This window comes from Phyllobates terribilis, unplaced genomic scaffold (assembly GCF_046119375.1).
Source record: "Phyllobates terribilis strain yellow unplaced genomic scaffold, ASM4611937v1 Scaffold_5__5_contigs__length_657084704, whole genome shotgun sequence".
Lineage (NCBI taxonomy): Eukaryota > Metazoa > Chordata > Amphibia > Anura > Dendrobatidae > Phyllobates > Phyllobates terribilis.
Genome location: NW_027362765.1, coordinates 621,146,451 through 621,161,275, shown reverse-complemented (window position 1 = coordinate 621,161,275; position 14,825 = coordinate 621,146,451). Strand labels below are relative to the sequence as shown.

The 14,825-nt window shown below is 46.7% G+C and overlaps 1 protein-coding gene across 1 annotated transcript in view; it reads left to right on the top strand.

The window, feature by feature from the left end:
- The first annotated feature begins 496 nt into the window (after window positions 1-496).
- LOC141273771 (protein ELYS-like) overlaps window positions 497-14,825 on the top strand; it is a 112,305-nt gene continuing 97,976 nt past the window's right edge. The window contains exons 1-5 of the mRNA XM_073686108.1: window positions 497-645; window positions 8,221-8,350; window positions 8,837-9,090; window positions 9,172-9,352; window positions 14,469-14,676. Of these exons, the coding sequence (XP_073542209.1) occupies window positions 634-645; window positions 8,221-8,350; window positions 8,837-9,090; window positions 9,172-9,352; window positions 14,469-14,676 (785 nt within the window). The 5' untranslated portion in view covers window positions 497-633. The remainder of the gene's footprint in view (window positions 646-8,220; window positions 8,351-8,836; window positions 9,091-9,171; window positions 9,353-14,468; window positions 14,677-14,825) is intronic.

Sequence of the window (14,825 nt, the reverse complement as noted above, 5' to 3'; positions counted from 1 at the left end):
ATCCACAGCATGTGCATAGAACATGCGGAATCCCCTTGGGGACCATGGGGTGCGGATTACCTAGCTTTTAACAAGCGTTTCCACTGCGGAAATTCCGCAGCATAAACGCTTGAAAGACGCTACGTGGGCACGCAGCCTTAATCCATGCCGTTTGCATGGATTTATATAGTGTGACCTAGTTGTCAAGCACTTTCCAAGTGATGCTATCGCCTGGAAAGTGCTTGTCAATCTGCATGCGGAAACGCATGTGGATCCGCATGTATTCTGCAGGGAAAACGCATGCACAATCTGCATGCGTTTTTTCTGCCAGGGAGATGCAGAAATGCAGCAGAAATTTTCTGCTGCATTTCTGCATCGTGGGCACATAGCCTATAACTGAGAAGTGTGACGTAACGTGACGGGAACACGCAATCTGTGACGTCCGCAAAAGGGAACCGCCCCTAAACACAAACCAACCAATGACAGAACAGAACTCACGCCCCTTTGTTACGGCGCACTCACGGCTCTGTGACGTACTCAGTGGGAAGGAAGAGGAACCGGTGGCGCTTGGTGATCAGAGATGGTGGCCGTGATGATCCCGCAGGCCTGCTCGCAGTGTGACGCTGGGGAGAGAAGCTGAGCCCGGCGACTGCGATGGTCTTCACGGTGAGCAGACGGAACATCGTGCCCGCTTTATCGTGCGTGTCACTGCCTGGAAAAAGAGCGGAGCCTGACTGGCCGTGTAGGCAGCGTGCGCGCTGCTGGCCGGGGCCGTGCACTGGCTCAGTCATGGCAGGCTGCTCACTGCGAGGTCTGCTCTCCAGACGGGAAAGACCACAGTGAAAGCTGTCACATCTCCCCGGCCACGGGGGTCCCGGACTCTGCATTCTATATCCGCCCTGTAGGGGGAGTGCCAGACACCACCGCTATGAGTGCAGAGCTGGCATCACCCGCTGCTGACTGTCCTGTACATGGGGCCATTGCCCTGACTGACAGCACCGCGTCCTCTACTGACTGACAGCACCGCGTACTCTACTGACTGACGGCACCGCGTCCCCTACTGACTGACAGCACCGCGTACCCTACTGACTGACAGCACCGTGTCCTCTACTGACTGACAGCACCGCGTCCTCTACTGACTGACAGCACCGCGTCCTCTACTGACTGACAGCACCGCGTCCTCTACTGACTGACAGCACCGCGTCCCCTACTGACTGACAGCACCGCGTCCCCTACTGACTGACAGCACCGCGTACTCTACTGACTGACAGCACCGCGTCCTCTACTGACTGACAGCACGCGTACTCTACTGACTGACGGCACCGCGTACTCTACTGACTGACAGCACCGCGTCCTCTACTGACTGACAGCACCGCGTCCTCTACTGACTGACAGCACCGCGTCCTCTACTGACTGACAGCACCGCGTCCCCTACTGACTGACAGCACCGCGTCCCCTACTGACTGACAGCACCGCGTACTCTACTGACTGACAGCACCGCGTCCTCTACTGACTGACAGCACGCGTACTCTACTGACTGACGGCACCGCGTCCTCTACTGACTGACAGCACCGCGTCCTCTACTGACTGACAGCACCGCGTCCTCTACTGACTGACAGCACCGCGTCCTCTACTGACTGACAGCACCGCGTCCTCTACTGACTGACAGCACCGCGTCCTCTACTGACTGACAGCACCGCGTCCTCTACTGACTGACAGCACCGCGTCCCCTACTGACTGACAGCACCGCGTACTCTACTGACTGACAGCACCGCGTCCTCTACTGACTGACAGCACCGCGTCCTCTACTGACTGACAGCACCGCGTCCCCTACTGACTGACAGCACCGCGTACTCTACTGACTGACAGCACCGCGTCCTCTACTGACTGACAGCACGCGTACTCTACTGACTGACGGCACCGCGTCCTCTACTGACTGACAGCACCGCGTCCTCTACTGACTGACAGCACCGCGTCCTCTACTGACTGACAGCACCGCGTCCTCTACTGACTGACAGCACCGCGTCCTCTACTGACTGACAGCACCGCGTCCCCTACTGACTGACAGCACCGCGTCCCCTACTGACTGACAGCACCGCGTCCCCTACTGACTGACAGCACCGCGTCCTCTACTGACTGACGGCACCGCGTCCTCTACTGACTGACGGCACCGCGTCCTCTACTGACTGACAGCACCGCGTACCCTACTGACTGACAGCACCGCGTCCTCTACTGACTGACAGCACCGCGTCCTCTACTGACTGACAGCACCGCGTCCTCTACTGACTGACAGCACCGCGTCCTCTACTGACTGACAGCACCGCGTCCTCTACTGACTGACGGCACCGCGTCCTCTACTGACTGACGGCACCGCGTCCTCTACTGACTGACGGCACCGCGTCCTCTACTGACTGACGGCACCGCGTCCTCTGCTGACTGACGGCACCGCGTCCTCTGCCGACTGACGGCACCGCGTACTCTACTGACTGACGGCACCGCGTCCTCTACTGACTGACGGCACCGCGTCCTCTACTGACTGACGGCACCGCGTCCTCTACTGACTGACAGCACCGCGTCCTCTACTGACTGACAGCACCGCGTCCTCTACTGACTGACAGCACCGCGTCCTCTACTGACTGACAGCACCGCGTCCTCTACTGACTGACAGCACCGCGTCCTCTACTGACTGACGGCACCGCGTCCTCTACTGACTGACGGCACCGCGTCCCCTGCCGACTGACGGCACCGCGTCCCCTGCCGACTGACGGCACCGCGTCCCCTGCCGACTGACGGCACCGCGTCCCCTGCCGACTGACGGCACCGCGTCCCCTGCCGACTGACGGCACCGCGTCCCCTGCCGACTGACGGCACCGCGTGCTCATCATTGTGGCAGGTAGTGATGGCTGTAGTAGCCTCCTGCCTGGACATTACTGCCATCATTTATTTGACTGTGATTGACAGCGATTATTTCACTGCCTGACTGACCTTAGTCGGTGCGGATCCATGAGGTTTTGCACATACTGCGGACACTAGCCAGACCTACCTGTGGGGCGATTGAGTTCATAAGTTTGCAGTAACATATGAGGTATTACTGATAAACCCGTTCACAGTGGCCCCCGAGGTGGGTATGGGTTTTTGTCACATGTGGCAGCACATCGTGGGACTTTACCCTTAGGAACAGACTTGCATGTACCGAATTCTAAAACTCGGCATCTTCTCTGAAGAATTACTGTAGTTGTTTTTCTTTATAAATTCACCAACACCTGATTATTTCATTGTCTGCGCTACATGTAAAGAATTCCATTCTTTAAGGAAGAATTTGGAGCAGATCTGTTTCAAAATCCTCCAGAAATAAACTTTGTAAACCTAGCCATTCATTCTGTGCATCATGTAATCAGCTAGAACTAGTACCACTTCTGCCTTCTGTAATAACTTATCATCTCGTACACTATTCTCATCAGTGACCAAATAGATTATCAGTTTACAGTCAGGAGTCTGAATGGTCATCATCTTTATTGTAGCTGGCTAACTGGAGCTGTGTAGCCATCATCATTACTATGATAGGAGTTTGTTTCTACCTTTTGGAAAAGGTTACATTAGACTCATTATGCAGCATGGTCTGGTGACTGAAATGGTGACCTCCATTAGATAACATGGTACTTCTCAGCAATGGTCATAAGATCACATAACTTAACTGAGGAGAAAATAGCCTTCATTTTATAGATTTTTTAAGTAGTCTGAGACCCTTGCCATTGGAATGGTCATGTCTGTGGAGCTGAAAGAAATGGCCAGAGTGCTGTACTCTAGTCCGTGAATGGAGAAGCAATGGGCATGCTCTTCCTTCTAACTCCTCCTCCCTGACATTGTGTAGTGAGAAGGAATGGTGGATTCCCCATCATCTCTAGATTGTTAGTAGTAGCTGTGCTGTGAGTGACTCCAAAAGCTGTAATCCGTACAGGTGGCTGAATATCTGTCATACGTGTCAAACTCTGTCCTGTGGGCGAAATCTGGCCCTCAGGGTGATTTTATTTGGCCCGTGACACCAGAACCACCACCTCTATGTGGGCCCCATTATACTGTATGGAGGACTATGTGGGCCCCATTATACTGTATGGAGGACTATGTGGGCCCCATTATACTGTATGGAGGACTATGTGGGCCCCATTATACTGTATGGAGGACTATGTGGGCCCCATTATACTGTATGGAGGACTATGTGGGCCCCATTATACTGTATGGAGGACTATGTGGGCCCCATTATACTGTATGGAGGACTATGTGGGCCCCATTATACTGTATGGAGGACTATGTGGGCCCCATTATACTGTATGGAGGACTATGTGGGCCCCATTATACTGTATGGAGGACTATGTGGGCCCCATTATACTGTATGGAGGACTATGTGGGCCCCATTATACTGTATGGAGGACTATGTGGGCCCCATTATACTGTATGGAGGACTATGTGGGCCCCATTATACTGTATGGAGGACTATGTGGGCCCCATTATACTGTATGGAGGACTATGTGGGCCCCATTATACTGTATGGAGGACTATGTGGGCCCCATTATACTGTATGGAGGACTATGTGGGCCCCATTATACTGTATGGAGGACTATGTGGGCCCCATTATACTGTATGGAGGACTATGTGGGCCCCATTATACTGTATGGAGGACTATGTGGGCCCCATTATACTGTATGGAGGACTATGTGGGCCCCATTATACTGTATGGAGGACTATGTGGGCCCCATTATACTGTATGGAGGACTATGTGGGCCCCATTATACTGTATGGAGGACTATGTGGGCCCCATTATACTGTATGGAGGACTATGTGGGCCCCATTATACTGTATGGAGGACTATGTGGGCCCCATTATACTGTGTGGAGGACTATGTGGGCCCCATTATACTGTGTGGAGGACTATGTGGGCCCCATTATACTGTGTGGAGGACTATGTGGGCCCCATTATACTGTGTGGAGGACTATGTGGGCCCCATTATACTGTGTGGAGGACTATGTGGGCCCCATTATACTGTGTGGAGGACTGTGTGGGCCCCATTATACTGTGTGGAGGACTGTGTGGGCCCCATTATACTGTGTGGAGGACTGTGTGGGCCCCATTATACTGTGTGGAGGACTGTGTGGGCCCCATTATACTGTGTGGAGGACTGTGTGGGCCCCATTATACTGTGTGGAGGACTGTGTGGGCCCCATTATACTGTGTGGAGGACTGTGTGGGCCCCATTATACTGTGTGGAGGACTGTGTGGGCCCCATTATACTGTGTGGAGGACTGTGTGGGCCCCATTATACTGTGTGGAGGACTGTGTGGGCCCCATTATACTGTGTGGAGGACTGTGTGGGCCCCATTATACTGTGTGGAGGACTGTGTGGGCCCCATTATACTGTGTGGAGGACTGTGTGGGCCCCATTATACTGTGTGGAGGACTGTGTGGGCCCCATTATACTGTGTGGAGGACTGTGTGGGCCCCATTATACTGTGTGGAGGACTGTGTGGGCCCCATTATACTGTGTGGAGGACTGTGTGGGCCCCATTATACTGTGTGGAGGACTGTGTGGGCCCCATTATACTGTGTGGAGGACTGTGTGGGCCCCATTATACTGTGTGGAGGACTGTGTGGGCCCCATTATACTGTGTGGAGGACTGTGTGGGCCCCATTATACTGTGTGGAGGACTGTGTGGGCCCCATTATACTGTGTGGAGGACTGTGTGGGCCCCATTATACTGTGTGGAGGACTGTGTGGGCCCCATTATACTGTGTGGAGGACTGTGTGGGCCCCATTGTACTGTGTGGAGGACTGTGTGGGCCCCATTGTACTGTGTGGAGGACTGTGTGGGCCCCATTGTACTGTGTGGAGGACTGTGTGGGCCCCATTGTACTGTGTGGAGGACTGTGTGGGCCCCATTGTACTGTGTGGAGGACTGTGTGGGCCCCATTGTACTGTGTGGAGGACTGTGTGGGCCCCATTGTACTGTGTGGAGGACTGTGTGGGCCCCATTGTACTGTGTGGAGGACTGTGTGGGCCCCCATTGTACTGTGTGGAGGACTGTGTGGGCCCCCATTGTACTGTGTGGAGGACTGTGTGGGCCCCCATTGTACTGTGTGGAGGACTGTGTGGGCCCCCATTGTACTGTGTGGAGGACTGTGTGGGCCCCCATTGTACTGTGTGGAGGACTGTGTGGGCCCCCATTGTACTGTGTGGAGGACTGTGTGGGCCCCCATTGTACTGTGTGGAGGACTGTGTGGGCCCCCATTGTACTGTGTGGAGGACTGTGTGGGCCCCCATTGTACTGTGTGGAGGACTGTGTGGGCCCCCATTGTACTGTGTGGAGGACTGTGTGGGCCCCCATTGTACTGTGTGGAGGACTGTGTGGGCCCCCATTGTACTGTGTGGAGGACTGTGTGGGCCCCCATTGTACTGTGTGGAGGACTGTGTGGGCCCCCATTGTACTGTACGGAGGACTGTGTGGGCCCCCATTGTACTGTACGGAGGACTGTGTGGGCCCCCATTGTACTGTACGGAGGACTGTGTGGGCCCCCATTGTACTGTACGGAGGACTGTGTGGGCCCCCATTGTACTGTACGGAGGACTGTGTGGGCCCCCATTGTACTGTACGGAGGACTGTGTGGGCCCCCATTGTACTGTACGGAGGACTGTGTGGGCCCCCATTGTACTGTACGGAGGACTGTGTGGGCCCCCATTGTACTGTACGGAGGACTGTGTGGGCCCCCATTGTACTGTACGGAGGACTGTGTGGGCCCCCATTGTACTGTACGGAGGACTGTGTGGGCCCCCATTGTACTGTACGGAGGACTGTGTGGGCCCCCATTGTACTGTACGGAGGACTGTGTGGGCCCCATATTGTATACTGGTTGGCCTGCGACATTGTCCACGTTTTTCATTTTGGCCCTCTGTGTGTTTGACGTCTCTGATCTATGTTGTAATGTACAGGATCTCCATAAATAGATGAAATAGCACATTACTGATGGGAGACACGGTACAGTAATCTGAGTTCAGCTGCTGCACCTGGCAGAAGAATGTGGCTTGTGCCCCCCGCAGCGCAGCAGGGAGTTTCAGATTTGCATTTTCTTTCTCCCTTTTAAAAGAAATGTTGTACCTAGTAATGGAAAGTAAGACCGCCGGATTCAGAGATGACAGAGATTTAGGAAAACTGGTGCAATGGAATAATTGCTATAGCAACTAGTTTGCTTCCTTAATTATCTTATGGGCTTCTGAGAAATTTAGAGAAACCAAGAACAAGAAAAATACCCAAATAACTGAAAGTAGATGTATAAATCGCACAGTGCAAAAATAATAATAAATAATAAAGGGTATTTAGTTAACATAATTTTGCTCAAAATAATGTGAAAGCCATCCCGCCACTTCACGGCAACCCTTATGGGACAGTCCTAACTCTAATATTAAAAACCTTACCATTTGTCATTTCTGAGAAATTGAGTCTGATTGCTAAGATCAAGTGCGCAGGTTTTCAGAATTCGCCCTTTATGCCTATTCGGCAAAGATTTTTGTAAAATCGAAATTGTATCCAGTTATAATCATGGCTAAAGGTCAACGAAGCCTTGAATAGGTGGCATATGTAAAGACTTTTCCTTAAGTTTGTAACACTGTATATTTTGCATGTACTGCAAATACACCAAGCGTATGGACAAAATAAATCCATAGGTTGTTACCAAGTTTGTTGTCTTGGCCTCAGGGCTGTGGAGTCGGAGTCGGTATAAAATGGACCGATTCCTAAAATATATAATAAATTGGGTACAGTAGTACAATGCAGGATGTGCTGTAAATGTTTTCATAAGAATTTGGGAAAGTTGTGAAATGTCCTATAAATGTCTGTTCTGTTCCTGATGTAAGGGTCTCTGCTTAGGTGAGATGAATCTGTGCTGCACTTTATGTACACGCTCAGTAGTGAGGCCGTGCTGTGGAGACGGACATCAAGGGGGCGAAGGTTTGGCTTACTGACTCCACAGCCCTGCTTGGCATACGTTCAGTGGGTATATGGTGACTATACCTTTCAGTGCAAAGTGGCCCATTATGGGAAATAATCTAGCATGTTTTTATTGGCCATGTAAGCACCTGTATTGTGTATGGGTGCATATGACTGGAGTGTCCTTTCTGTGCTTATATACTGGTGTAATATTACTGTGTTTTCATTTACTTTGTTTAATTTCAAATTCTTGTTTTTCTTCTGAAAGAAAAATAAGATGCCGAATCTTGAGGCCGAAGTAACTAGCAGCTTGCTGCAATTTCCGGAGATCACAATAGAAGCTCTCCAGGAGGATGAAAATAACCTGGAATCTGTCTTGCGTGCAAAGTTTACCCCAGGTAAGAAATATGTAACATCTAATAGAACGATGGTCTGTTTGCTCATTGTTTTACCAAATGAATGGTAAAGGTTTTTTTTTCCAGTCTTCTTTAATCTTTTCTGATAAGTGATGATTGTTAGATTGGTGGGGTAAAAGTAGGACTAAAGTGGAGTTCATACAAGCGTATCTTGTGGTCGTATACGGGCTGCATCGCCTGACCTCGTGGCCGGCTTCCCAACCTTAGCTTACAGCTTCGGGTCTGAAGCGGTACGTTTTGGACCTTGTGCTTCATATACGGACTGTGAAATACAGTTGTGCGAGCCCTGCCTTACACCGATCTAACAATTATCCCCTATACTATGCAGCTAACTCTCTGTTGTGGGGGCATATGCCCAGTGTTTCTTGTAAAAACTTATATCTTTAATCTGTTTTTACAAATATGAAGTTATAGGCTCAGAAAAGGTTGGCAGTGCATGTGTGTAATTTATTTCTCTTTTCTGTAAAGGGAGAGCTGGGCTTGCTTGGCTCGCATGTGGACCCCAGCTTGAAGTTACCAATTCAGTAACGGGTGAAAGACTTTCTGCATACTGTTTTAGCTCAGTGACTGAGAGACCTCCCACTGTTGTCGCTGTCAAAGAGTTTTCATGGCAGAAGAAGACAGGACTTCTTGTGGGTCTGCTTGAAGCAGAAGGCAGTGTTCTTTGCTTGTATGATGTCGGCATTTCAAAAGTTGTTAAAGCAGTGGCGCTCCCTGGCTCGGTAAGCACTTCTAAACTTGATTGATTTGCTCGATCCTTTTTGGGAAACTGTTATAATTTATATACTTTTTTGTGCTTTCAGGTAACGGCTGTTGAACCCTTAGTGAATGATGGCGGAGCCAATGCCAGTACTCAGCATTTACACCAGAGTCTAAGATGGTTCTTTGGCGTGGCAGCTGTGGTTACAGATGTTGGGCATGTTCTTCTTATTGATCTATGTTTAGATGATATCTCTTGCAATCAAGATGAGTTGGAAGCGTCAGGTATTTTTCTTAATAAATCAGGATTTTTAAAAGGTATTTTAACAAAACTAAATCAAGTTGTGTTAAAGGGGTGACCACATTTTAGTAATTGATGGCATATTACTAGGATTTGTCAGCACACAATAAACACAAGGGGTCTGACCTCTAGAGCACCCAACAATCCTAGGAATAACATTTCCCTTCTGAACATTGGTGTGAGGCCACCTGCTACGGCACTTCTTCATTCATGTGGATGGGGCTCTTTGCCTTTCCCAGCACAGTTCAGATATCACGACCACCTTTGTGCAGAAAAAAAATTAAGAGTCTGAAATGCGCCCCCCCCCCCCCCCCCCAAATTGGTTTGGGGCCCCAGAGATCAAGTGATGGCATATCACATATCAGCATATGCTATTTACTTGATTTGGAATTCCCTTTATGATTTCACAAAACAACATAATGCCATTAACCTCTTTAGTGCCTTTGCGATATACTGTCTGTATTCATTCCTCGTGGTTTTTAAGATGTCTGCTTGCTGTCCTTTATTAGTAATATTCATTGTTTGCTTCTGGTGGATAAACATTTTGCACTGGTCATGTGATGGGCACATAGCTACAGCGCTGTGTACACACGTGCTTCTCACTAAATTAGAATATCATCAAAAATTGTATTTCAGTTCTTCAATACAAAAAGTGAAACTCATATATTATATAGAGTCATTACAAACAGTGATCTATTTCAAGTGTTTATTTCTGTTAATGTTGATGATTATGGCCTCCAGCCAATGAAAGCACAAAAGTCATTATCTCAGTAAATTAGAATTAAAAAACACCTGCAAAGGCTTCCTAAGCATTTAAAAAGGTCCCTTTAGTCTGTTTCAGTAGGCTCCACAATCATGGGGAAGACTGCTGACTTGACAGATGTCCAGAAGGCAGTCATTGACACACTCCACAAGGAGGGTAAGCCACATAAGGTCATTGCTAAGGAAGCTGGCTGTTCAGAGTGCTGTATCAAAGCATATTAATGGAAAGTTGAGCAGAAGGAAAAAGTGTGGTAGGAAAAGGTGCACAAGCAACCGAGATAACCACAGCCTTGAAAGGATTGCTAAGAAAAGGCCGTTCAAAAAAATAGGGGGAGATTCACATGGAGTGGACTGCTGCTGGAGTCATTGCTTCAAGAGCTGCCACCACACGGACGTATCCAGGACATGGGCTACAAGTGCCACATTCCTTGTGTCAAGCCACTTATGACCAATAGACAATGCCAGAAGAGTCTTACCTGGGCAAGGAGAAAAAGACCTGGACTGATGCTCAGTGGTCCAAGGTGGTGTTTTCAGATGAAAGTAAATTTTGCATTTCATTTGGAAATCAAGGTCTGAGAGTCTGTAGGAAGAGTGGAGAGGCCACAATCCAAGCTGCTGGAGGTCTAGTGTGAGGTTTCCACAATCAGTGATGGTTTGGGGAGCCATGTCATCTGCTGGTGTAGGTCCACTGTGTTTTATCAAGACCAAAGTCAGCGCAGCCGTCTACCAGGACATTTTACAGCACTTCATGCTTCCCTCTGCGGACAAGTTTTTTGGAGATGGAAATTTCATTCTTCAGCAGGACTTGGCACCTGTCCACACTGCCAAAAGTACCAATACCTGGTTTAAAAGCCATAGTATGACTGTGCTTGATTGGCCAGCAAACTCGCCCGACCTTAACCCCATAGAGAATTTATGGGGTATTGTCAAGAGGAAGATGAGAGACACCAGACCCAACAATGCAGACGAGCTGAAGGCTGCTATCAAAGCAACCTGGACTTCCATAACACCTCAGCAGTGCCACAGGCTGATCGCCTCCATGCCACGCCACATTGATGCAGTAATTGATGCAAAAGGAGCCCCGACCAAGTACTGAGTGCATTTACTGAACATACATTTCAATAGGCCAACATTTCGGATTTTATTTCATTTTTCAAGCTGTTATAAAGTATTCTAATATACTGAGATACTGACTTTTGTGTTTTCATTGGCTGTAAGTCATAATCATCAACATTAACAGAAATAAACACTTGAAATAGATCACTCTGTGTGTAATGACTCTATATAATAGATCACTCTGTGTGTAATGACTCTATATAATAGATCACTCTGTCTGTAATGACTCTATATAATAGATCCCTCTGTCTGTAATGACTCTATATAATAGATTACTCTGTTTGTAATGACTCTATATAATAACTCTGTTTGTAATGACTCTATATAATCACTCTGTTTGTAATGACTCTATATAATAGATCACTCTGTGTGTAATGACTCTAATAGATCACTCTGTGTGTAATGACTCTATATAATAGATCACTCTGTGTGTAATGACTCTATATAATAGATCACTCTGTGTGTAATGACTCTATATAATAGATCACTCTGTGTGTAATGACTCTATAATAGATCACTCTGTGTGTAATGACTCTAATAGATCACTCTGTGTGTAATGACTCTATATAATAGATCCCTCTGTTTGTAATGACTCTATATAATAGATCACTGTTTGTAATGACTCTATATAATCACTCTGTTTGTAATGACTCTATATAATAGATCACTCTGTGTGTAATGACTCTATATAATCACTCTGTGTGTAATGACTCTATATAATAGATCCCTCTGTGTGTAATGACTCTATATAATAGATCCCTCTGTGTGTAATGACTCTATATAATAGATCCCCCTGTGTGTAATGACTCTATATAATAGATCCCTCTGTGTGTAATGACTCTATATAATAGATCCCTCTGTGTGTAATGACTCTATATAATAGATCCCTCTGTGTGTAATGACTCTATATAATAGATCCCTCTGTCTGTAATGACTCTATATAATAGATCACTCTGTTTGTAATGACTCTATATAATCACTCTGTTTGTAATGACTCTATATAATAGATCACTCTGTTTGTAATGACTCTATATAATAGATCACTCTGTTTGTAATGACTCTATATAATCACTCTGTTTGTAATGACTCTATATAATAGATCACTCTGTTTGTAATGACTCTATATAATAGATCACTCTGTGTGTAATGACTCTAATAGATCACTCTGTGTGTAATGACTCTATATAATAGATCACTCTGTGTGTAATGACTCTATATAATCACTCTGTGTGTAATGACTCTATATAATAGATCACTCTGTGTGTAATGACTCTAATAGATCACTCTGTGTGTAATGACTCTATATAATAGATCCCTCTGTGTGTAATGACTCTATATAATAGATCACTCTGTGTGTAATGACTCTATATAATAGATCACTCTGTGTGTAATGACTCTATATAATAGATCCCTCTGTGTGTAATGACTCTATATAATATATAAGTTTCACTTTCTGTATTGAAGAACTGAAATAAATTAACTTTTTGATGATATTCTAATTTTGTGAGAAGCACCTGTAGTTATGAGCTATGCCCGTATGTGTCTTGTATTACAAAGACTGACTTTCACTAGGCAAATTAAAGGTTTCTATTCAATTACATCAAATGGAGGTATTGAAAACTGTAGAGAATTAATGTAGAAAGTCTATTAAAATATTGTATAACTTGTATTTAAAGAAACCGTAATATATTTAAGGGAAGAAGTAAATTTAATCTAGTGTAAAACAGTAAAGAGAGGCGAGGGATTTGCTGCAGTGGTATCTTTCATTTACACATTATAGCACTTGCTCACTTAGTTTGGGAATTAGTCAGACATCAGCATAGAGAAGACCCAAAATGGATAGGACAGACTGCACGATGTAAAATGTGTCAAATATTCCTATTGTTTTTCTACCCTCCGCTCCTCCCTCCTGTCCTTATATTTGTTGCAGGATCTGTCTTTTGGTAGGACATAATGAGACTTGGTGTAAGGAGAAGCACAAATCAAGATGGTGCAGGGAGGTGGCGAGGGTGGACTTCGGTTTTGCTTCAGTTTGGGCATTTTAAAACGTCCAGAACAAAATGGGTATCTAGGAGCGGGCTTTACTCCAATGTTCTTAATACGGACAGACCTTTTTCAGATTCCCAATTGTTATTCAAAACTCCTTTTAAGTGGTCACTGATTCTATAACCAACGCTGAAATCAATACTACAAACCGCTCATCGCTTTTTGCATGTTTAACTTGCTGCCTCCTGATAAAGTGGCTGAAGAGCTGACTAAAATGTAGTTTTTTTTATTTTCCCTTTTAACAAACGTTCTGCGGCTGTTGGTATTATTCCCCTGTACCTGGGATAGGTTGTGTTGGATGTAATGACATGACAGCGTAGCTCTTCTCCTAGGGGTTTTCCAGGGGGTTCCTGGCCCTTGTAATGACTGTAAATGCTGGAAGTGAGATGTGAGAGTGATGAGATTTTTTTTTCCAAAACTCGCCATTCCCTCTGAAAAAAAAAAACCACAGCTAAAATGTGTTTTATATCACCTTACTGCTGGTTGTACTGCTGTATTATAGCCATGCTACTTTTCTCTGTGTTCTGCATAGGGGCAGGAGAGCAGGAGCCCCTCATGTCTGTATAGGAGACATCATAGCTAGTCTTTACTTAACAACTTATTCCACTGAAAATCAGAGAGGAAATGTAACAAATGTTTGTTCCTCATGTACAAACACGACAGCTTATGTAATTACAGGCAAATAGACTTAAAGGGGTTGTCCACTACTGGGACAACCCCTTAAACGAAATGTTCGGCCCCCCAATAAAAAAACCCCTATATTCACATCCCGTGCCGGCTCCGTTCCAGCGGTGTCAGCACTCGCGGTCCCGGGTCTGTGATGCGGTGGAATGACCTGTGATGCCCGGCGCCCAATCAGTGCTGGCGTCAGTCTGCGCCTTCGTACAAACTGAACATGGAGGATCCCAGATTTCTTCTTCATGTTTAGTTTGTCTGAAGGCCGGGACTCTGACGCCAGCAGTGATTGGGCGCCGGGCATCACAGGTCATTCCACCGCATCACAGACCCGGGACCGCGAGTGCTGACACCGCTGGAATGGAGCCGGCATGGGAGGCGAGTACAAGTTGTTTTTTTTTGTTTGTTTTTTTTATCAGGGCTGAACGTTTAGTTTTAAGAAGGTGTTAGTGACAACCCCTTTTAATGTTGAAATGCTTGTTTCTGTCAATTTATTTATAGACCTTGAAGTCATTAGTGGGATACCTGCAGAAATCCCTAAACTCCGAAAAGCGGCTAATCGAGAGAGACGACACATAGGTCTTCAGCTGCTTGCACCTTCTGGAGCCATGGTCACCACAGTCAGCTATATAGCTAGAACTAATCACCTGGCTGTAGGATTCTCTGATGGATACCTCTCTTTATGGAACATGAAAACTTTAAGACGAGAGTAAGTAAAGTTTTGTTTATTTTTCCATATTCAAATGCATTACTTCATTCTTAGATACATTTCAAGATTTTCCCTCACGTGGCTGTATTAAGCTTGTTTTATTAGGGAAAATTGGTATTTTTTTCTGGCCACACATTATTGTACATAGT